This window comes from Thamnophis elegans, chromosome Z (assembly GCF_009769535.1).
Source record: "Thamnophis elegans isolate rThaEle1 chromosome Z, rThaEle1.pri, whole genome shotgun sequence".
Lineage (NCBI taxonomy): Eukaryota > Metazoa > Chordata > Lepidosauria > Squamata > Colubridae > Thamnophis > Thamnophis elegans.
The window spans coordinates 101,777,104-101,801,166 of NC_045558.1; the positions used below are offsets into that span (position 1 = coordinate 101,777,104).

Genomic DNA, 24,063 nt, shown 5'->3' on the forward strand with positions numbered 1-24,063 from the left:
TTTCCTCCCTGAGAGCTTCTTCTGGGAGTTCTACTATAGTGTCTTTAGTTGTGTCTTGAATTTCAGTTATTTCCGCTTGTGATATTGTTTTTTGGGTTTTGCAATTTGCCTGAATTTCCTCAAGTTCAACTTCACTAAACACTTTATTCCGTATAATAAATCGCCTTTGATCTGCTAGTCGTTGTTCACTAACATTTGAATCTGGATATTGTTGTTTCCATAATTCATACATTCGCTTTAAATATCCTCTTTTTTCTGGCTCTGAGTTGTAGTAACAGGCCATTATGGCACGGTTTTCATCTGCACTATATTTTTGTCGTTTTGTTGGCTGGTCCACTTGTAGCCCACTTGTCGACGGATGTCCAGGGACCCCAACATCCGCCGCGGCCCTTGTTAACCCGTGCGACGACCGATGCGGTATGGAATTCTTATTCGTTTTTTTCACCATATTGTATGGGTTGGCGGGGATTTTTTTACGGGACCAGATGCCAACCTGATCCCAACCTTCCTCCTTTCTCATCCGGGCTTGGGACCGGCAACGGCGGAGTTATTTTTATTATTATTATTATTATTATTATTATTATTATTATTATTATTATTACTATACAATTGTATCACAGCGGCCAGTTGTTTCACCGGATTTGGCATTGGTTACTAGTCGGGCCCCACCCAGGGGCCTAGGACGTCGTAACGTATTTTCTTAATATGCGTGCAGATCCAAGCAGTGCGGCTTTTTGCATTTGACTGATGGTGATTTTGTCAATTTTTAACTGTTTTAAATGTAATTCCAGTGCTTTTGGAATAGCACCCAGTGTGCCAATTACCACTGGAATTACCACTGCTGGTTTGTGCCATAGTCGTTGAATTTCGATTTTTAAGTCCTGGTATCTTGTGATCTTTTCATGTTCCTTCTCGGCGACCCTGCTATCACCTGGTATTGCGATGTCTATGATTGTGACCTTATTTTTCTCAACCAGTGTGATGTCTGGTGTATTATGCGCCAGTATTTTGTCGGTTTGTATACGGAAATCCCACAAGATCTTGACCATCTGATTTTCGGTGACTTTTTCAGGCTGATGTTCCCGCCAGTTTGTTGCTGTTTTAATATTATAATTTTTGCACAAATTCCAATGGATCATTTGTGCTACTGAATTGTGCCGCAATTTATAATCAGTCTGCACGATTTTTTTACAGCAGCTGAGTATGTGATCAACAGTTTCATCAGCTTCTTTGCAAAGTCTGCATTTGGCATCATCAGAGGATTTTTCGATTTTGGCCTTAATGGCATTTGTGCGGATAGCTTGTTCTTGCGCAGCCAGGATTAGTGACTCTGTTTCTTTCTTTAATGTACCTGTTGTTAACCATAACCAAGTTTGTTCACTGTCCACTTTATCTTTTATTTTTTCCAGAAATTGGCCATGTAGTGCTTTGTTCTGCCAACTCTCCATTCTTGATTTTATCACATCTTTTCTGTATTCTTGTTTCGTCTGTTGGGCCTTCAGTAGATTTTTGTTCTTTACTTCGATTAATAGATGTTCTTGACTTTCTTTTAAATAATCAGCCAGTGCATGTTTTTCTTCTTCAACTGTTTGCTTCACTTGTAATAATCCTCTGCCACCTGATTTTCGGGGCAGATATAGTCTATCAATATCACCACGTGGATGTAAACTGTAGTGCATTGTCATTAGTTTCCTAGTTTTTCGGTCCAAAAGGTCCAAATCAGCTTGTGTTCAGTTAACTATACCAGCTGTGTATCTTATTTATTTATTATACGGAATAAAGTGTTTAGTGAAGTTGAACTTGAGGAAATTCAGGCAAATTGCAAAACCCAAAAAACAATATCACAAGCGGAAACAACTGATATTCAAGACACAACTAAAGACATTATAGTAGAACTCCCAGAAGAAGCTCTCGGGGAGGAAATAACATCACCACCATTAGAACCAGTTATCACTGAACCAACTGATGAACTAACTCAAAAACAAAAAGAATTGAAGGATAAGATCATGGAGCATTTTCTGCTTAATGAGGAAAGACAACGTTTACCATCACTAAAAACTGTGCCTAAGAAAATTTTGGCCCCTATCATGAAAATGGTTAATGCAGTGTTTTCAACAATTGAACCGGAATCCATCTTGGAAACAAACCAGTTAATGTACAGCGCAGCTGTAATAGTCACTAATGAACTAGGCATTAAAATTAAAGTACCTAGTCACACAACAGAAAAAGCATCAAAGCCAAAGTGGAAAATCTGTTTAGAACAAAAAATCAAAAAATTAAGAGCAGATGCTAGTAACTTAAAGAACATGCATGAACAACGGCTTAAAAACAACAAAACCATAGATCGGCTAATCAGAAGATAGATTGGACACAAGAAACATCAATGAAGCTGTAGAGATTGTAAAACAGCAGATAACAGCAACAGCTAGAAAAATTGAAAGATATGAGGCACGAATCATCCAATATAAACAAAATCAGCAATTTCGATCAGACCAACGGCGTTTTTATCAAAGTCTTAATGTGAATGGTGACACCAAAAGTGAAAAACCAGAAAAACAGGCCACAGTTGAATTCTGGAAAGAATTGTGGGAAAATGCAAAGGACTACAACAAGGAAGCAAAGTGGATACATGACTTTGAGAAAAGCATTGGCAACAAACAAATGCAAGTATTAGAAATAACAACTGAGATGGTCAAAAATCGAGTTAAAAAGGTAAAGAACTGGACATCACCTGGAAAGGACCAATTACATGGTTTCTGGCTCAAATATCTGACCAGTTTACATGCAATATTGGCCAGGCAACTGAATGAAATTTTACAAAAGGGCCAAATTGATGAATGGTTGACAACTGGAAAAACATACTTGATTCAGAAAGATGCAACTAAAGGAACAACACCTGAAAACTACAGACCAATAACATGCTTGCCAACAACCTTCAAATTACTCACAGGCATTATTGCAGATAACATGATGGATTATTTGGAAACAAACAACATCTTGCCAGTAGAGCAAAAAGGCAACAAAAGAAGGAGCAGGGGCACAAAAGATCAGCTTCTAATTGATAAAATGATATTAGAAAATTGTAAGAACAGAAAAACGAACTTGAATATGGTCTGGATTGATTACAAAAAGGCATTTGACTCACTGCCACATAGTTGGATAATAAAATGCTTAGAAACAACTGGCATTAGCAAAAATATTACATCCGTTACTGAAAAGGCAATGAAACAATGGAGAACTGAGTTGGCGGTAGGGAATGAGATCTACGGAATGGTTAATATCAAGCGAGGAATTTTCCAGGGTGATTCACTTTCATCTCTTCTCTTCATCATCGCAATGATCCCACTATCAGTAATTTTAAAAAAAATGAAATTAGGCTACCAAACAGCCAAAGAAGCTGAAAAAATTTCGCATTTACTATATATGGATGATTTGAAACTCTATGGAAAGTCAGAAATAGAAATCCAATCATTGACAAACACAGTCCGAGTATTCAGCACCGATATTTCAATGCAGTTTGGCATGGAAAAATGCGCCACTGTATCCATAAAAAGGGGCAAAATCACTGCATGTGAGGGAATTGAAATGCCCAATGGCCAATTAATTAAATGCAAAGAAAATGAAGCCTACAAATACTTAGGCATTCTGCAGTTGGATAACATCAAGCATGGAGAAGTAAAAACTATTGTCAGGCGAGAGTACACCAACAGAGTTAGGAAAATTTTGAAATCTAAATTGAATGGTGGAAATACAATCAAGGCCATAAACACCTGGGCAATACCAGTTATAAGATACACAGCTGGTATAGTTAACTGGACACAAGCTGATTTGGACCTTTTGGACCGAAAAACCAGGAAACTAATGACAATGCACTACAGTTTACATCCACGTGGTGATACTGACTATACCTGCCCCGAAAATCAGGTGGCAGAGGATTATTACAAGTGAAGCAAATAGTTGAAGAAGAAAAACATGCACCGGCTGATTATTTAAAAGAAAGTCAAGAACATCTATTAATCAAAGTAAAGAACAAAAATCTATTGAAGGTCCAACAGACGAAACAAGAATACAAAAAAGATGTGATAAAATCAAGAATGGAGAGTTGGCAGAACAAAGCATTGCATGGCCAATTTCTGGAAAAAATAAAAGATAAAGTGGACAGTGAAAAAACTTGGTTATTGTTAACAGCAGGTACATTAAAGAAAGAAACAGAGTCACTAATCCTGGCTGGGCAAGAACAAGCGATCCACACAAATGCCATTAAGGCCAAAATCGAAAAATCCTCTGATGATGCCAAATGCAGACTTTGCAAAGAAGCTGATGAAACTGTTGATCACATACTCAGCTGCTGTAAAAAAATCATGCAGACTGATTATAAATTGCGGCACAATTCAGTAGCGCAAATGATCCATTGGAATTTGTGCAAAAATTATAATATTAAAACAGCAACAAACTGGTGGGAACATCAGCCTGAAAAAGTCACTGAAAATCAGATGGTCAAGATCTTGTGGGATTTTCGCATACAATCGGACAAAATACTGGCACATAATACACCAGACATCACACTGGTTGAGAAAAACAAGGTTACAATCATAGACATTGCAATACCAGGTGATAGCAGGGTTGATGAGAAGGAATGTGAAAAAATCGCAAAATACCAGGACTTAAAAATCGAAATTCAACGACTATGGCACAAACCAGCAGTGGTAATTCCAGTGGTAATTGGCACACTGGGTGCTATTCCAAAAGCACTGGAATTGCATTTAAAACAGTTAAAAATTGACAAAATCACCATCAGTCAAATGCAAAAAGCCGCACTGCTTGGATCTGCATGCATATTACGAAAATACGTTACGACATCCTAGGCCCCTGGGTGGGGCCCAACTAGTAATCAATGCCAAATCTGGTGAAACTGGCCGCTGTGATACAATTCTGTTGTTGCAAATAATAATAATCTGAAGAATATGACAAAGAATACCTAGGCAAAACTAGATCTCACATTTTTTTTCTGTATTAACTAAAACTATGTAGTATGAATCTGATTTGTGTTATTGTTGCAGGATATAGTCAATCTGCAATAATACAATATCACTTATGCAACATGCTACGTATAGACCTACTAATAAAAAAACTTAATTTAAAACATCACATTTAATTAATTCAAATATTTGTCCAGTTTAAAACTATATAACCTCCAATATGCATCTATAAAGTATTTTTGAAAGGGGGGAATCACTGCCCTGAACTACCAAAGAATTAAAATTAAAATCATGGCCTCCCAAAGGCTGCTGTTTTCTGATTTACAAAGGAACAGATACAATGTACTGATCTCCCACTTGTTTTTAAAAAGGAAATAACACTTTACCTAGATTTTTTTCATGTCTGCATGACATGGAGAGGGCAAAAATACTTATCACCTCCACATTACTGCCACTTCTTTCCTTCCTGCCAAAAAGCTTTCGGGAAGGTCAGGTTGTTCTTATAAGTAAAACTGGGATATAGTAGAAGAGATACAGAAAATATTTGGTTTTGGCGTCCTTGGTGCTCTCTGAGCTTGTTGTTTGCTTGCAGTCATTTCATTATCCGAGTAGGTAATAATACCTAATGATAGTAATATCATTAGTGCTATCAAGTGCATATTTGTTTCTTCCCCCTTCTTAAAATAAGGATCCAGGCCATAGGCAATTCCTTCCCCCTTTTCTTCTCCTACTTAGCAGATTCACATTTCATTCCACATTTTCTAAAATGTACCTGAAATGTACTTTGGTAATAGCACAATATTATACTTTATTTCTTTGAGCAATGCAACTCATATGTGGACATCTTTCTCGTCAGTTTGTAAACACTGGATTGTTCCAGGAAGTTAACTGATAGAGCAGTAGCTATACCAATATTTTAATGATTGGTTGGTATTATTGGAAACTTTGCTTAAAAGTTGCAGAAAACAGTGCATCACATCAATGAGAAACCTACAGGAAGCAGAATCTTTGCTAGTATCACCATCATATCCAAAATGTAAAGGGAAGAGAAGTCATAATGCAATGATGGCTAACCTTTTTGTCGTTGCATGCTGAAAGCGTGTATCCATATTGCAATGTGTGCGCTCTCCCATATGCGCCACATACATGCGGGCATGACCCTCGGCATATGCCCCGCCCACATCCATGCGACCCTGCACATGGGTGTCCAACTACTGCACATGTACCTGTCTCCATGCATTTGTGCATGTCTCCCATATGCACTCCCCCCCTCCCCATGCATGCATGGCAGAGACCTGAAAACCAGCTGGCTGGCGGGAGGCACATGCACATGCACGGTGCTGAGCTGGCGTGACAGCCCGGTTGCCATAGGTTTGCCATCACGGTCATAATTAAAAGGAGTAGGAATATAAAAGCTATCATTTTGGGGTAGCATCGCAAGGAAATGTAACTACACTAAGATATCTATATGTTAGCCTAACTTATTATAACTCTGATCTCCTAAAGAATGTAGTCTGAGAGGCCTACAAAAATGGACTATTCACAAAGTGAAGCATTCCTAGGCCATAAGACCTAAAATATAGGAACAAACACACACCTCTCCCTGAGAAGGAAATGTAGCACATGTGTGGTAACTATCTCCACATTGTAATCAGATTAGGCAATATTAATGGACAGCAATATGACTGAAAAAGAGGAGGAAGAAAATCAAGGATCTTTAAAGCTATTTCCCTTCTGCTCCCCTATTGCATGTCGGTACACTTTAAGATCACATATTGTTTTGATAATTCATCTTTAGTTTGCTTTCATACTTGGCTTTAAATGCTGAAATGGCTGATACCGACATTACCTTTTTGATTTTCTAGAAGCACCATTCTACACAACATGCTAGAGGGGGATTCTTTCATTTTTCCTCATAGATACAATTTTGACCTCCACCTGCATTTTGAGGCTTCCAGAGCACCCAAATTCTGCTATTAAAAATAAGTGTAAAAATGCCAGTTTTTATCAGCATTTATCTCCTTAATACAGTAAAATTACAGCATAAAAGTCACAAACGTTTTAATATATTTTGCCTTTAAAAATCTTGAACCTTCACAAAAGCAGACACAATTCCTTTTGAAGACAGAAAATATTTTCTTCCCTGTTGCCAGTAGCTGAAAAACTTGTTTGACTCATTTAGGATTTCACCAAAAACCTGTTTAGAGAAAGTAAAATTGCAAGGAGGGTGTGAAAAAGACATGAAGTCATTTGCTATACTCTTTTAAGTCACCAAACAAGCATTTTCAGATGCCTCATTTCTAAAGAAAAAGATCCTTTACCACTTTAACCCAATTAATAGCTTTGTCAAGCCGTTTACGCCTATGTTTATGTGGGCACAGCCTTACCCAACACACCTGTTCAGGCAGTTGGCTCTTTCTCTCTTCAAACACAGCATTAAATTACAGTATTAAATAGATCTCGTGATGCAATGGGTTTCAAAACAAATACCACAAACACATACTTGATACAAGATACAAGGTTGATCGTTCTATCACTTGTCAACTGAGACTATTTTTTTGAGATAATTTATAATAAACTAACTATCCTTTAATGTTTTTGGCTGTTTGTTTAAAAATAAAAAAATGATTTTTTATTCTTGTTTGTTTTCAAAGTTTGAACATATTGAGGATTTCTGGACTGATATTTCTGAAGTTTTTCTAGTTTTGAGATTTGTAGTAAAGAACTGCTAACCCTTCAGACAAAATAAACTGTGTTGCATATTTACAGAATCATGCATAATTATGTTAGGCAAATAAATACTTCTCACTTACATAAGTTAAACACTGAAAAACAAATTCTCAGTTTCTATCCCAATTGATTACTGACAAGATTCAAATTGATTTATCTTTAACAAAATATGTATGATTTGTAAGAGTTCAGTCCAAATAGAACAATAACATACTACATGGGTGGCAGTAAAAGAAACAGAAAGTTTCATTATTTTTTTGATGAAAGAAAATGGGAAATGTATGTCCTTGTAGAATTCAACTGTCAAATGAGCACATGGACGTGAGTTCTTCAGGTCATCATACAGCTGTATTTCAGGGATGCTTCAGCTTCATCTAAATTTCCATCTCTTATTTAGTCTAAAATTTTGATTGAAACTGTTTATGTGACCTTCCTTTAACTGAAAACCTGTAAAATTAATCCTTAAATTGGCAAGGTCAACTTGTTTATAGATTGTATAGATACTTTGTCTACGATTTTTACATTATATTACATTTAGGAGCTTACCTAATACATATGATTTAGTGATTAAGGTTAATATATGGATATTTATTACATTTTTTTCTTTTTTTCCTGTATTGAACTGGTTGCTAACTTTAATAATGTATATCTACATAATCCAAAGTGTGATGGCAAGGTTGATTTGTTTGAAGCTATAAACAAACAGATACAAAACATCCAACTCACAATCAGTTTGTAGAGATTAGGTAATAAACAATTAAATAGTGATGTCAAGATTTGGAGTCATACAGTCTCCAACAATACCCTTAACACATACAATATTTTTCTCAGGGAGAAAAGTATCTTTTAAATTCATCCAATAATTCAAAATTTGGGACAAACTGTCAAAAGCACATAAAAGTGGGGCGACAGGTGAGTCAATAGAGTTGAAAGAACTGGTATATATGTCTCATAATGATATGAGAAATGAAAAATAGTAATTATGATTACGCCATTACTTTATCTCAAAGAACAGATATTAGCTAATGTTTGGTGGCTTAGTGTATTAATTCAGAGATTATAAGTGCTCCCATATTAAAATTGTGTAACTCCCTTGTCTCATTCTCACAATTTTAGGAGTGAAGAGTTGTGTAGGAATAGATATTTATTTTGCAGCTTGTTTATAAAGTTAAATGTTAACATATGGAGGTAGTTCTCGACTTACAAGAGTTCATTTAATGTCTGTTTGAAGTTATAACAGGATTGAAAAAAGTGACTTATGACTGTTTTTCACCCTTACAACCACTGCAGCATCCCAATAATCATGTAATCAAAAGTCAGATGCTTGGCAATTGGTTCATACTTATGGGTAACTAACTTATCTACTACAATGATTCACTTAACAAGAAAAGGCAAAAAGTCGTAAAATGGAACAAAACTCACTTAACAAATGTCTTACCTGACATCATAAATTTTGGGCTCAATTGTGATCTAAGTCAACTACCTGTATTTATATGGTATGTGTATATTATTCTTGATCTGCCCTTCTTGCTGAGGATTACACTTATTTTTCAGGTTTTTGCCAGGAGCAAAATATGAGTTAAACAAAGCCAGGACAAAAACTAAGTTTGATTTAATTTACGTTAAATATTTTTCATATAAATAATACATTTCTCTTCTGGAGTACTAAAAGTTATTTTTCCATAACAATTTTGGAAAGTATACTATGTCAAAACTTGAGAGGGGGAGCGAGATTTTTAAATTTAAATGTGAAAAATGTATTTGATCTATTTCTGGTTGAGATGCAGACAGAACAATTTTGAATGGTTTACATACTTTATTTTTAGAGGTTTTTTTTTTTTTAAAAAAACTGCACTACTCAATTTTGAGATCCTAGTGGTGATCATGATAAATCATATTATGTTTTATTATTATTGGATTTTATTGGAGAAAAATCAGTAACTGTGGTATATATACCAAATTATAAATTGTAGATGACCAAGATGAGCCAGAAGGTGGGATTAAATCCATCATCAGTTTAGAGTCTTTACCCATCCCCAAGAGATGTAAGTCCAGCCCTCTTGAAGTTCACTGAATCCATCTGGCACTGATTTGCCATTAGGTTAGTTCAGACATATAGATAACATGAAATAAGCTTGAAATAGTACAGGAAGTTAGCACCCACCCCTCATCTAGAAAAATGAAATTTTCTAGGAAATATTAAAAAGGCAGAGTATTATATTTCCCTGGATGAGAAAAGAAGAAACATGTTTTTAAAGGCAAAACAGCTCCCTGCAGCTCCCTGCCCCCCCTTCAGCTCCAGGGTGATGGGATTAAGATATGGCCCTCAAAACATGATAGGATTAGCTCTCTATCCATCTCACCATATGGCACCTGGGAAGATTACATCACCCAGCAAAGCTCAACCAAGACTGGGACAGAGACAGCTTACAAAGTTAGCTAAGAACCCCCACCCTCGGAATCTGACAGCCAATGGGATATGTATCTTGTACAGGAACAGGAAGCTCCATGGGGGGGGGGGAATCCAAGAGAGGGTATAAATATCTCCCTCTCTCACCCATGCACTTTTTTTTGCCCAGGACCTCAGACAATATGCTCCTGTCCACCATTAAACCATCTTTTCAAGCAGTCTCCATGTTTCCAGTGTCTTTTTCCCCACTTGGAACTGAACCCAGATAAACATTTCTTCCAACAGTACTTTTAATTTTATCCTGGCCCCTGTCTTCTTGCATCTGACAAATAAGTTCCCAAGTGCTTAAAGCTATATTAACAAAACTCACACTTCTAAAATATTGAAAATGTAAATGTGGAAATGGAAGTAACTGCTTATGCTTGCTGTGCTACCATCATCACATTCTGATTGTAAAGAACATTTAGAATAAAAATGATTTTTACATTTTCAATTTTTAAATTGTTATACAGATAAATGTCACTAAACCTGAATTATCTGCAGCGACCTAAAATTTATACCTAATACAATCTATTAAATGTAAAATTACGTTGTAGTTGCAAAGAAGCATTCACCAAAACTTCCAAAGTAGTAATGTTTAAAATTCATACATGAACAGGAACTTCTGAAGACGTCACTTGGTTGGCAATGGCAACACGCTCAATATGGCGCCATTTCGCAAGGGTAATAGGCCCGTCATTAGGCGGTTATAAGATTACGTAATCGGGTGGGGAGCGGTAAAGAAACTAACTGCAGCTTTAGAGCCCAGAGTCCAAAGATAATGGGAAGAGGCGATTACATTTTCGAGATACAGTTGGTTGTTTCTTTTGTCAATCAAACCATTTGTTTCAAGGAGCTAAGCGAAGATTAAACTGATTGGGGAATTTATGTTGTCAATCAACGAGCATCGTAGTCGGCCCTCTAACCATCGTGATTGGCTTTTTCTCTTGACATTTTTTTTTTGCCTCTGTTAACACTTTTATCTGTGTGGATTCTGATTGGCCGTTAAGCTGTCAGTCGCTGTGAGGTTTGTGGTTAGGAAATAATGTTTACTTTCTGAGTGGACAAACAAACTGTCATTCATCACAATCGTTAAAAACGATTGGACAAAACTACACAGAAGGCAGGAAATCTTGTAGTAGCAGTCGAATGCCGCTGTATGGTCTTAAGACCGGCATTGAGGCAAGGCCTCCTGAAGGTAGTCGTGCGTGCCGGACGGTGATCGCTGGAAGAGACGGTATATAGATGAAATGATGGATTTCTACGACGGGAAGTTGGTGGAGAAAGCTAGTGCTAGGGAATAAAAGACGGATTGAATACTGGGAGGGGGGGGTGAAATCTGGGGAGGAAAAGGGGGAGGGTGACCCAGAGAGACGGCCTGCAATATATAAGGGGGGGGGGTGGTAATTGAGAGGCGTTGTGGGGGGTGGTAATTGAGAGGCGTTGGCGGGGATGGTTGCGAAGAAGATGGAGGTAAAAATACGGTAGGCGACAGACGGAGCGCCAGGTAAAGGAGGTGGCTGGGAAGAACAGGACTGAACAAATAATATGAATCGAAGAAAGGAGACTGCGGGGGAAACGGGGTTCAGATGCAGAAGCGAGGTGGGGTTTTGACCAGATGAGGCTTGTGGAAGGAAAGAGATGAGAGGAAGGAGGGTCTGGAGGGAAGACGGTACATGAGTTCAGGCGTGGGTGGGCTGTGGAAAGAGCTGATGGGGTAATGCCGGTGTATGGAATTTAAAGGGCACCAGGTAGACTGGGAGAGAATTAAAAAAATGGGGAAAGTTCGTATATGCGGAGGTAAAAAGTTAGCCTGAGAAAGTGAAGATTGGAGAACTGCTTTTCCCTTCTTGTAAGAGAAATCCGATAAGGGAATTTAGTATAGGCAGGATTTGCTGAAAAACGAAATGGTGGAGGGGGTTTCTGAGTGGGTGAGGCACTCCTAGAACATAAGAAACGGAATGAGGTTGGTCCTCTAGAAGTAGAAATGGAGCAAAACCAGATAGTGGAGGAAATGCGAGCCTAGCAAAAGTAATGGGTGGGGAATTGTTTCTAGAATAGAAGCAGTTTGACATTTAATTGTATTCTCATGCCTATTTGTAGTAAATGGATGTGTTGGAAGCCAAGAGCTGTTCTGTTTAATTAAAAGAACATTTGCATAGTGTTATTCTATGACTTAATAATTAGCTTGTGGGAGTTAGCAATCCTGACCTATTTTTTTCAGGATTGTTATATTTCGAATCGAAGACTTTTAGAGAAATGAAAGTAAGAAAATTGACAAAAAAGAGAAATATGGGATTTATTTTAAAATTGTAAGAAAATATATACACCAGATCATGGATTGATTAATTAATTAAGGAAAAACTCTTGCCTGTTGATCTCTTGTTTAGAATCTAATTAAATGGGTTGCACTCAGGAAAAGAATGCTTTTGAATCTAGATAACATTAACTATCACATTATAAAGATATATTATTTAAAAATGACAGTGAAAGTAAAAAGCTTTACTTTTGTTGGAGTTGTACTTCCTTATGGTTCTGAGTACTGTGAATAGGACAAGGTTCAAGCTCTTGTGTGAAAATATTTGTAGTAGAATTCTCTAAATTCTCTTATGTCATTAGCTTGCATTGTGAAGAGTTTAAATTTTTAAATTGAGATTGTAGTGAGAGTCCAGAAAGTCTTAGCAATTGAGAAAGTAGGATTAATGAGGCAACATAAGAAAGAAAGTGTCTGGTGGAGAATTTTGGCTCTCATGTCTTCAAAACAACTACTACTTAGAAATCATGCGTCTCTGATGGAAATAGAAAAAGGTGCTGAAATATGATAGTAGAAGCATAGATTGGATTAGTCTGCATATATGGTTGCTGTTCTTAATAGATCAAGGTATGGCTTTTGGAATTCTTGTATTCTCTTTTATTTGAAATGGGAGCAGATGATGCAATAGTTGTGATATAGATTTTAAAAACAATTTCAAATTAATTAAAGGGAAAATGTATTGAAAAGCTCAAGACGTGAAAGCCAAAAATAAATAAATCATGGCTTTATATTTAATTCTAAAAATTTGAGCTAGCAATGTTTTCTGATAATATATATAGAATTATTGTGATGGGATATTGACCTTCCTTATCCTCATGTTTCTAACTTTTATCAGAAAATGGTTTTATATGTTTTTAATATTTAGTTCCTTTTGATAGATGCACTTTAATGTCCATTTAATATTGAGTGTACAGAGATTTTATTGCTTGAAGCTTGCTTGTACACATATATGAAAGTATAAGGAAAGTATTTGATCGTAAATGCCACCTTATCCACAATTTTCATTGGCTAGATAATTGAGGGAGAAATGAAAGAAGCCCTATTTTTCCCAAATAGGTTCTAAAATTTAGATAAATCTACCAAATACTGACTTGCCAGCAGTTATATCTCCTCTTCCAAGAAGGAAGGCAACATATGTTTCCTATAAATATTGACAATCAAACTGATTGAGAATCAGGATGTTCAACAATCGGGAATTGGAAAAAGATGGGCACAGATCACTGGAATACCTGTAGGTATTAGTAATGCAACAGTGTAAAATTACAAGCCCTGGTGGTTTCTGGAGTAAGGAAAAGAGCTAAAAGAATCTGAATAGCTAAAGCAAGGATCCATGCATATATTAAAAGCTATGTTCTTTATTAAATCCAGTAATTTCTTCAGTAGGCATGAAGTTGTAGGTATGAGTTGGGAGAAATAATTGCAGACATAGCTCTTGTGTTGATAAATTGCAACATCCCTAATGCTCAAAGTGAATTTAAAGTCCTTTTAAATTACTCAGAAATTTATGCTGAATGAAGACATAATCAGCAAGTTTAAACATCACCCACAACTCAGTGGTGAGATTATAAAAGGAGGCAAACACCAGTATTCGTTGGAGTATTGATATTTGGCTCTTGCTGGGTAACCAGATGCCAGAAGCCAAATGGATATTTCCTTGAACTGTGCCCCCCACCCCCTTTTTGTTGAGACATGTCTGATTCTCTGACTGCCTGAACAAGTCCTTGTAGCTTTCTTGGCAAAGTTTTCCAGAAGTGGTTTGCCATATCTCTTTCCTAGGGCTAAGAGAAAATGACTATCTCAAGGTCATCCAGGTGCCTTTGTATCTAACATAAGATTAGAACTCAAGGTCTCCTGATTTCTAGTCTAATGCTTTAACTATTATACCAAATTGGTTAACCCATAAGCTGTAGGATAATGCTAACTTGACTCTTTTGATCATATTTTTTGTTAAATGTGCACTCTACATCATGTTTCTAGCCTGTACAAAATGAAAAAGTGTTGAACTGATTTAAATTATGGTGCCTTTTAATGCCTCTTTTTGATTTTTTTGGGTGTGTTTCAGTTTCTGATGAAACTTGCAGCAAGCAACAGAAAAGTCTTCCCTATTCTGGAACCCTGTACTCTTTAACTGCTCCTTTAGGGAGAGAGGAGGAAAGAGGGGAAGATCAAACTTGCAGCTGTTCTGGAAGACTTGTTCCATCTTGCAGTTTCTGTGGAAAAGTAGAAAATTCAAGGAAGTTGCTGTGTGGATTCATTAAGACAGTAAGTTACATGAGTTAATATGCTTTGTTTTGTTGTAAAACAATTTTGTATTCTGAATAAGCTGTTCCAGAATAAAAGTCCACTTAATGAGAGTTTTTTTATTCCTGGAGATTTCACAAATGTATTCATAATCTGAATTCATTTAGATTTTCCTTTAAAATGGAATGTGAGCATTTGTTTTATAGTATATAGAAAAATATCTCACAAGAGATATTTGAATATTATTAAAGATTCTAAATATACTTTTTCTTTCTAGAAATGCTTTCTCTGAAGAAATATTTCACTGAAGGACTCATTCAGTTCACAATTTTTCTCAGCTTGATCGGAGTGAGGGTGGATGTAGATACTTATCTAAATTCACATCTCCCTCCTTTGCGGGAGATCTTTCTGGGCCAGAGCTCTGCATACACTCAAACACAGTTTCACAACCTGCGGAACACCCTAGATGGCTATGTTATACACCCCAAAAGTGTAGATCTGGACTACTATTTTACAGCTCGACGGCTTCTCAACCAAGTTAGGGCCTTGGACAGGTTTCAGGTGCCCACCACTGAAGTCAGTGCTTGGCTGGTACATCGCGATCCTGAAGGTTCTGTCTCTGGTGCCCAACCCAATACAGGCATTTCCCTTGAGAATGGCAGTAGCTTGCAAAATGGAACTGCTTCAGACAATGTAGTCAGAGAAAATGCAATGGAACAAGCATATAGTGAAGAGTTGGAAGACCTAGGTGCAGTGGCTCCTCCACTAAACGGTGATCTAACTAAAGAGGTATGTATAGCAATATTATATGGGATAACCTAAGAGAAAGAAAATAATTGTTTGAGGATCTCTCTAACTTTCATTAATAAATATACTGATTTTTGCCAATATTTAACATTTCTTTGATAAGAGTGAAATAACAATATTAGTAATCTATGTTGATACATGATGTATATCCAAGAGTCAGACCTCATAAACAATTTATTATATAAAATACATTAAATGTTTCTATTTTCTTCTAAATCAATGGTTCCCAAACTTCATTACTCAAAGCTGCTTATTAGAAAGTTGAACTTTGAGGACAGGTCATAAGTCCCTTTGTTCAGCATTATCATAACTTTAAACGGTTACTGAATGTATGGTTGTGACTCAAGGACTATCTGTATTAAAAACATAACTAAGTGATCTTTAAGTTATTTCAGCAAATTACCATTCATAATTTTATTGATTTTTCACCTTCATAGGAATACTTTGGGAGATTTTTGACTATTTTTGATAGACATAACCATTTTTTGTGATGGGAAATGTGTTGAGGGAAAAGAAAAATACAAAGAAAAACTCTTTATCTAATTTTGGATAACTTACATTGAGAAATGTTCTAAACATTTTCTTATTCATTTGACAAATGACTGAACATTTCAAAGTACCATAAAACTTTCTTTTTGGGAAAAGGATAATTAAAGATATTGTAATAACCCTTTGGGGCATCATTTTTGGTACACTTTGGGTATATTCCCTTAGGTTATATTTTTATGGTGTTTTTAAGTTTTTTAGAACACTTTTTTAGGTGAAGGCATCCCAGTTAATAATATCACCTGCTTAATTTGTAGTAATAGATAATTTCATTGCATATATTAAGTTGGTGATGAGTTAACCAATTTTGAATTCTTTCAAAGGAATTGTTCTAGTATGTATTTAAGAAAGCAAATGCTTTATCCTCTTACTAAGCAATAAAAACTTTCGTTTGCAGTCTTCTTTTTTCTCTTTCTGCTGTCTTATGAGAGTCTATTCTGGTTTGCTTTGTTTCTACTGTACTTTGTTTTATTTAGTGATAAGTTCTGTTATTTACATGGGTGCTGAAGTCTTTCTCAAACACATGGTGATATAGAACTACTTCCAGACCATCCTTAATCCCTGGTAGCTTATGTTGCAAGTGGACTGTGTTACTAGAGCTGGTATCCAGGCTGGGGGAGTGTTGAAGCAGCTGTTGTGACTATCTTCCTCTCTTGTCATGTTGCCTCATCTCTTTCATAGGCAAATATAGAGTAAAGATTTCAGAAGTTTTGCCCTTGAGAATATAAAAATGATAAAAGTGGCATTTGCTTTGCATGGGAGGCTTTCAGTTGAAGTAAAAGTAAGTCACTAGTAAGCTGAGAGAATCATTTTGTTATGGAAATATAAATACTGTATTGTTTAGAACAAGAAATCAAGCGACTTTTGTGGATCTTTCAACCCCCATGTCTTAAAGGCACTAAATCTAAAATGGCAATAAATGCCATTTTATTAAAATTTTAAAAATAAGACAACCCTTCTGAAGTATAATTGTAAGGCTGACTAATATGAAAAGTTGTCTAGACTGAAGGTCGTTTAAAAAGAGAAAATTTGAGTTCAATTGTGGTTGGAAGTCAAAAATTATTTGTATTGGGTGGTTGTTTTTCCAGATGTGAAGCCAAGATATTTGATAGTCCTTTGTCATGAATCTGAAAATCAGTACTGTTTCCCATTCTAAATTCATGGGGGTCTGCAAAATATGATAAAAGTGGTAAAGATGAATGTATTAAAGCTCATATGACTTAGATTTTCATCAAACTTTGATTGATATGACGAGTCTAATATTTGATTTAGCGATAAACCTGCTTTAGAAGCTCATCCTCTGGAATGGTGCTGTAAAAAATAAAATATATTTCCATTATTCATTTTGAAGTTATCTTATCATTGATTATAGTGCAGTGGGTTTTTATGATTAGTATAAACCAGAGAATTAATCTGTGGTCTATTTTGACATATGGTATTAGTATATTATACTTTTATAACCAAGTATTTTGGTTCTTACTGGTCCTTTCATTCTTTTAGACTGCTCATCCTTTCATGGCAATTATGTACAGGCGCTGTAATTTTTCACATTACACAAGCAGTTGAGCATTTGATCTGTAACCTTTTGCATGATATGTATATGTATTATGACAAATAACTAGAAAGTGGTTTTGTTTAAAATAAATTCATGACTAACTTGAGGTCTATATATTAAGAATTTCTATAATAAATTATTTAATATACAGTATATGCTTTTTTGTTTGCTTACCAGCCAAAGGAATTAATTTTATATGCTTCTGTATTGGAATACAGGGAACATAAATCTATAGGACAGTGATATGGGCATAATATTGAGGTTCAATTAGGCAATATATTGTTCTCTTTTCAGGAGTGCAGAAGACTAAAAATACATGTACTTTGGAGTATAAATAGATAATTTAAAAATTATGAGATGGAAGATTGGATTCAGTTCAATCTTAATCAAGAACTCTGTGAAAATATAACATGGAATTCAAGATAGATGACTTAATACATTTATTCTTGAGCTCAGAAGGTTTTGTATATACAGACTACATATAAATGAACAGAAATTCTGTGAAGGAAATAAGGTACTTGGAAAAGCTTTCTAAAATATATACATCTTCAACTGGACACTTGCCTGATGGTTCTTGGACTGACATTTCAAGGCTAGGATATAAAACGGTAAAGACGTGTACATTTTTTTATTTTTAATATGTATTTATTTCAGAATCTGAAAGTACAGCATATAAAACTACCAGAATGTGCTAACCTGTACATAATTAGTTTTTATACAATCTTTATCAATTACGTTTTCCACACCTTTCAAGTTTATTACTGAAATTATTACTGTTGTATAATGTATTTGCAGTTTGCCAATATATGCAGTTTCTTTTCAGTCCAGTGAACAGGGTATCTTTTTTCAAGTAGAGGTGAAATGAATGCAGTGGGCTGTCCACCCAACAAAACAGTGGTGGGGCATGAATTATTGAACTTTTAAAATATTATTGGCCATAGTCCCCAGAATCCCATCTTTTTTCCTGCCCATTGGAGTATCATTGAATTTGACATCACTGAATATTTTGCAGTGTCCTTCAACATTTGATACCTGAAACACAGCAATTTTGTTTACATAGTTAACACTCCACCCCCTAAATTAAACCAAACCAAAACACAAACGCTGTTGAATTCCCTGCAGAACCTAGATGAACATGTTCCCTATTTTGGGGGGTAATTTAAATCCTCGACTTCATGGCCTAGATATGAAATGTGGGCCTCAGCTATTAGAAGTGTATCAAAGTTTTTAATAAGCTCAATCTTGAAATTAGTGTTATAAGAATTAGATGTATTTGAATTTGTTTTTATATATTCAATTTGTATTCCATTTCACTCTCACAACTTATGGAAGTTTTTAAAAGAGTTGGTACTGTCTTAGATAAACAAGTTCAAGTATTCACTTAGCTTTGAAACTAACATTTGTAGCCTGTCTAAATTGGCTAAATTCACAGGTTTTTATTACTACAGTTTGTTTAGTTCTGAAAGAGTGTATTATGTGAATTTAGCCATTTATAGCTTATTCAACAAACCATGGCATAACATATTGAGTAAACCTAACTCTTAGCTTAAATAATAGTTGTGAGGAGGAATGCAGGTTATGTCAATAACCAATAGATTATTGTTATAAGAACAATGGAATAGAGCTATGCTGGTTCTATTGGAGGGTATTAATCTACTGTGTGGCTTTAGACTTTCTCTTGCTTCCTCTTAAAATGTCAGTTTCTATAATGAGAAAAGTAATACCTCACAGGGCACTATTGAATCGCTTTCTATTTGGAACATTCTTACTATAGAAATGGTTAGACTGCAGTAGAAAGGGCTTCTGGATAAAAGAACCCACCCCAATATAGATCTGAGCTTTAGGACTTTGATGACTGTTGTATTGTTACAAAGTACTAGGAGTGAATGTGGGATTATTTTGTGGTGAGTCTAAGGTGTTCTTTTCCTTTTTCTCCCCCCAAATTCATACGAGCTTCCAAATACATTCTAATATGTGTATTTTAAAATCTCATTTTTAGTGTATTTTCTTTACTATTAGATGTAGTAAATTGAGGGTTTTAAGTGCTTAATCTGGACAGAAAGGAATTCATTCTTATCCAAATATGACAGGTAAGCATTATTTAGGCCTGAGAACATTTTTTCCTTACAGTTTCCAAGGAAAAGTCTATCTCCTACAATAACCACATAGCCATTCCTGAAGATATTGCTAGATGGGATGGTTTATTGAATACAAGAATTTATGTCAGGTTTAATTGTTTTATTTCTGATTGCTATTTGAAAATAAAGAAAAATAATTTGTTGAAAGTTGAAAATTAATTTCTGCATTGTTTTATCACTTTAGTAGTTCTTAGTGTATAAATTGAAAAAATAATAATTCCTTTTAAGGATTTCAAATCACAGATAACATTTCTAGAGGGGAACAGGGTCTGAGAGCTGTCTGTCTGTCTGGTATTTAGTATCACCCTTTCTAACTAACTTTTTTATTATTATTAAAATGGATAAGCTTTCCAAGCTCTCCAAAGCTTTAACCTTTTGATAGAGTTTGTGAGCTGGAAAAGGAACTTCCAAACTCCTGACTTTTATAACAATAGGTGTTCACCATTATGAAACTTTTAAAATTATTTATTAAATTTAATATGCTGTAGCTTTATATACTTGTAGCTTTTTTGAAACTTAAAATAATTTTTTATAGTTTGGATTTTTCTAAAGTAGAGCTCCATAGCATTTCCTGGAATTTGTCAGATCTAGAATTTCCATCCAGTATTTCATGCTCTCCACTACACCATTTTTCCTAACAATGTACAGTCTGTTCATCTAACTATCCAGGCACATTCCCATAGTTCCCTTGGAAATATGCAAATCCTTATTTGCTGGCAAAATAAACTTCATTTTGAAGCAGCATTTCATTTTTATTTTTTTTAGAATCCTGAAACACATAGAAGAAAGTTCGGGATGCCATGAAAACATTGCACTATTAACATAGAGGGTACCTGCTATTCTAGCTATTTGGGGGCAAGAGGTAAAGAATAGTATGCGGAGCCTATTTTTTTATTTCACATCATAAAAATGAGAAGAAGACCCTGTGGAATTTATTGTGCTAGTTGTTGCTGACTATAGGGAGCGATGCTCATCTCTGTTTCAAGTCCATTGAGTTAGCACCGTCCAAAGGTGTTTCTACAGTCATGTGGCTAGCCTGATGTCACGAAGTGCTGTTACCTTCCCACCGAAGTGGTATCTATTTACCTACTTGCATTTTGAACATATTGAACATCATAGTTCTTTTTAAACGTCATAGGCATAAAACTATCCCTAGAATTAATTGTAACTGTTATAAATTAAATTATTGACAAAAAAAATACCACATACCAATTCAGTTTTCAGTGTTTCTGCTACTGGATAGAGTAGGCATCTATTTCTTAGCAACTATAATGCAATATGATATTGTATTTACTTTTATATCTTGACTAACATTTGTTTACAATGGAGGAGATTAAACTGCAGTAAATTACTGCCTTCCATTATGACTTCACTCATTGGTTGTTCTGCTTTATCTTAATCTAGAACTTAAGAACAAATGAGTTTTCCTAGTTATTAAGGATATATTTTTCTTGTTTCCTTGGTATTCAGAATTTGTTAGAGGTCTGATTGAACCACTGTCTTTGCCCTGAGTTTTGGTAGCTACTACTACTTACCGGTAGTTATTATTTCCCATCCTTTATGGACTCATATAGAAAAAATTATTTGGCTACCCTATTTCCCTGAAAATAAGACCTCCCCAGATAATAATTCCAATTGGCCTTTTGAGCACATGTGTTAAAATAAGCCCTCTCCCTAAAATAAGTCCTCCCCCAAAATATTGCAACACAACTATGAAGTGACCATGCTCATTGCCTTCTGCACCTCAAAAATAATAAGACCACCCTGAAAATAAGACCAAGTGCTTATTTCAGCGGTCAGGAAAAAAAAAAAGAGCCGGTCTTATTTTCGGGGAAATACAGGTAGAAGTATAGCTCTGGAAAGTATTATTAAAGCTTAATTGAAATTTGAATTATCTATTCTATAATATCTTTTTTATTATGTTTGGCGTAGACATTGTTATACATATTAATATAAATCCTCACACGTGCACATTTACTTAAAAGTTCTTTTTTTTTACTTGATAATTCCTATGAAGGAGAACTAGACTAAGGTTCTTTTTCCCACTAGCATCTTATGATGTCTAGAGTGTTTCTATTGTTGAGACCACATCTGGTCCACAAACTGTTTGATCACCAGTTTACAATGATTAAAGTACAGCATTCAAGAGTGTAGAATTGTTTATAGCAATTTGCCATTAGATAAGTTAATAAGTAAAAATCACACTCATTTATCAAATTAAAAACTTTAACTATTGATATAAGTAATGTTTATTCAAAGTGTGTTGTAGCTATTTAATATAGGACATTGCTAGTTTATTCATACCTTTTGATTTACTTATAATTGCAGAATGAGGAAAAGTTAGTGTAATAGCAATTCTCTATGTTAATTGCCTATACACAGACTATAATGAACAACAGGTACAATTTTTGTAATTCTTTTTTTCCTATGATGTTTGTTCTGCTTGGATTTATTGAAATTTAACAGTTTTATGTCTGTTGAATGCAAAAATAATAATTGCATTTTGTATGCCTTTTTAAATTTTATTTTTCTAATTCATTGTTATTGTATATAAATGCAAAGCCTTTAGGTTGATAATGGATTGAAAATTTTAAAAAACTGGTCTTTAACAACATATAGTTTGAGAAGCACTCTTCTAGAGTTACCCAAGTATAACAAAGCCTACTGTTATTACTATTATATCGGCACAACAATGGTTGGTTATTTCTAGAAAATGCTATAAGTAAGGAAATGGCTATGATATGCAGTTTTGCAAATGCAGAAAATGTATGCAACTGCTTTCTGTATATTATTTAAATATTCTTAAACTAAGGAAAAGTTTATGAACTTAGGAATTTCCAGTTATTAATAACTCAATCATGTTTCAAGGTTACATTCTGGATTTCCTTCCAATGGTTCTCTGGAACATACCTTTGTGGGACTCTCTGTTCCTACTTCTCTTGAGATGCTTGAGTCATTCCCTTCAGTTTGCCGTCTCTCTATTTGGCCTCTTTGTTTTACTGTTTCTAGACTTGCTTTTTCAGTCCTGTTTCAGCTTTCATATGCTTATATCCTTGTTGTTTCTGTGTGTCCTGGGATTGAGTGATTAAAAAACTAGGAAGTTAGAGCTGCCCAAATGGGATGGAAGCTTTTTTTTTAATTTAAGGGATGGGAATAGGGTTAGCTTAAAAGGTATTTATGTGTATGAATCTAAAGACTTGATGCTGCTAGTACCTCTAAGTACCATTGCAATATTTCTCTGGCTTTGTCTTTTGGATTTTAATATATTTACCTTATACCTCTTACTTTTTATACATTTGTAGGGTGAATACTACAGTTGGCTTGTTCTTCCAGAAAGCTTATTATTTTAATTATACTGTAATATTTCCACAAGGGATAAAAATAAATTTCTAGCCTAGGCAACAATTGAAAATTTCTAGAGTTTGTGTTGTCTTACAGTAGCCTTCCTCCTTTCAAGTCTGTTTCTGTTTGGACAGCATAGATAGTAAACATCAGCAACTGAGAACATCCTGATTTTCCAGAGGAGGGGGAGGGAGTGGTCACGTGTGGGTTTTATCTTAGCCTGATTGGTCCAAAGACTGAGAGCAAGGCTTTAAATACTGGTGCCTTCCAATCGTGGCCCAGATTCTCTCAGTCTTTGGTCCAAACACTGTTAGAGAGATATAGGTAGGATTTATTGTTGTTTTGCAATCTGGTTTCTATTTGGATTAATTGGGCACTTTAAAAGGCTCTGGTGGCTCATCTGCGGTCTGTGCCGGTTCGTCTCCAGTGTTATTTAGACGATGTCTTGGTTCAGGCGGGGTCCCTTCCTCAGGCCGTCTCGGATCTTCGGCTCACCATTCGGAGCCTTCAAGGCCTGGGCTTTTCGGTGAACTTCGCCAAGAGCCATCTTTCCCCCTCCACTCGCATTCTGCACCTGGGGATAGTCATAGATTCCAAGTCGGGGGTGGTGAGTCTGTCTCAGGAACGGCAGGACAGCCTCCGTCGTCTGGCGGAAAGCGTTCGCGCAAAGTGGTCCACTTCCATCCTCTCTCTGTCACAGTTATTGGGCAAGATGGTCTCTTGCATCGGGATTGTCCCATGGGCCAGGCTTCATCTCAGGCCCCTCCAGTGGGAACTCATCCCATTTCAGAGGGGACGATTGAGCAATTCTCTTCGGACTCTCCGTCTCCCGGTGGGGGTCCGGGTCTCTCTGGCATGGTGGCTCTCCCCGGCCATTCAGTGGGGCTGCTGCTTCTGGGAGCCGGACAGGGTGACCGTCACCATGGACGCGAGTCTGTTCGGGTGGGGGGCCCTGGTGGGCT

General features: G+C 35.8%; 2 protein-coding genes across 4 annotated transcripts in view; one reads left to right on the forward strand and one right to left on the reverse strand.

Annotated features, from left to right (window-relative positions):
• COPZ2 (COPI coat complex subunit zeta 2) overlaps window positions 1-10,899 on the reverse strand; it is a 50,033-nt gene extending 39,134 nt beyond the window's left edge. Inside the window, exon 1 of one of the 2 annotated variants that reach the window (XM_032236661.1) lies at window positions 10,770-10,896. The gene's annotated coding sequence lies outside the window, so the exon portion shown is untranslated. Of the gene's footprint in view, window positions 1-10,769 lie in introns of both variants that reach the window. The other variant, XM_032236660.1, reaches the window with a different exon arrangement.
• Window positions 10,900-11,288: 389 nt separating this feature from the next.
• Window positions 11,289-24,063, forward strand: part of NFE2L1 (nuclear factor, erythroid 2 like 1) — a 31,378-nt gene continuing 18,603 nt past the window's right edge. The window contains exons 1-3 of one of the 2 annotated variants that reach the window (XM_032236672.1): window positions 11,289-11,395; window positions 14,535-14,734; window positions 14,991-15,502. In XM_032236672.1, the coding sequence (XP_032092563.1) occupies window positions 14,993-15,502 (510 nt within the window). In that variant the 5' untranslated portion in view covers window positions 11,289-11,395; window positions 14,535-14,734; window positions 14,991-14,992. Of the gene's footprint in view, window positions 11,396-14,534; window positions 14,735-14,990; window positions 15,503-17,914; window positions 18,230-24,063 lie in introns of those variants that run through there. The other variant, XM_032236673.1, reaches the window with a different exon arrangement.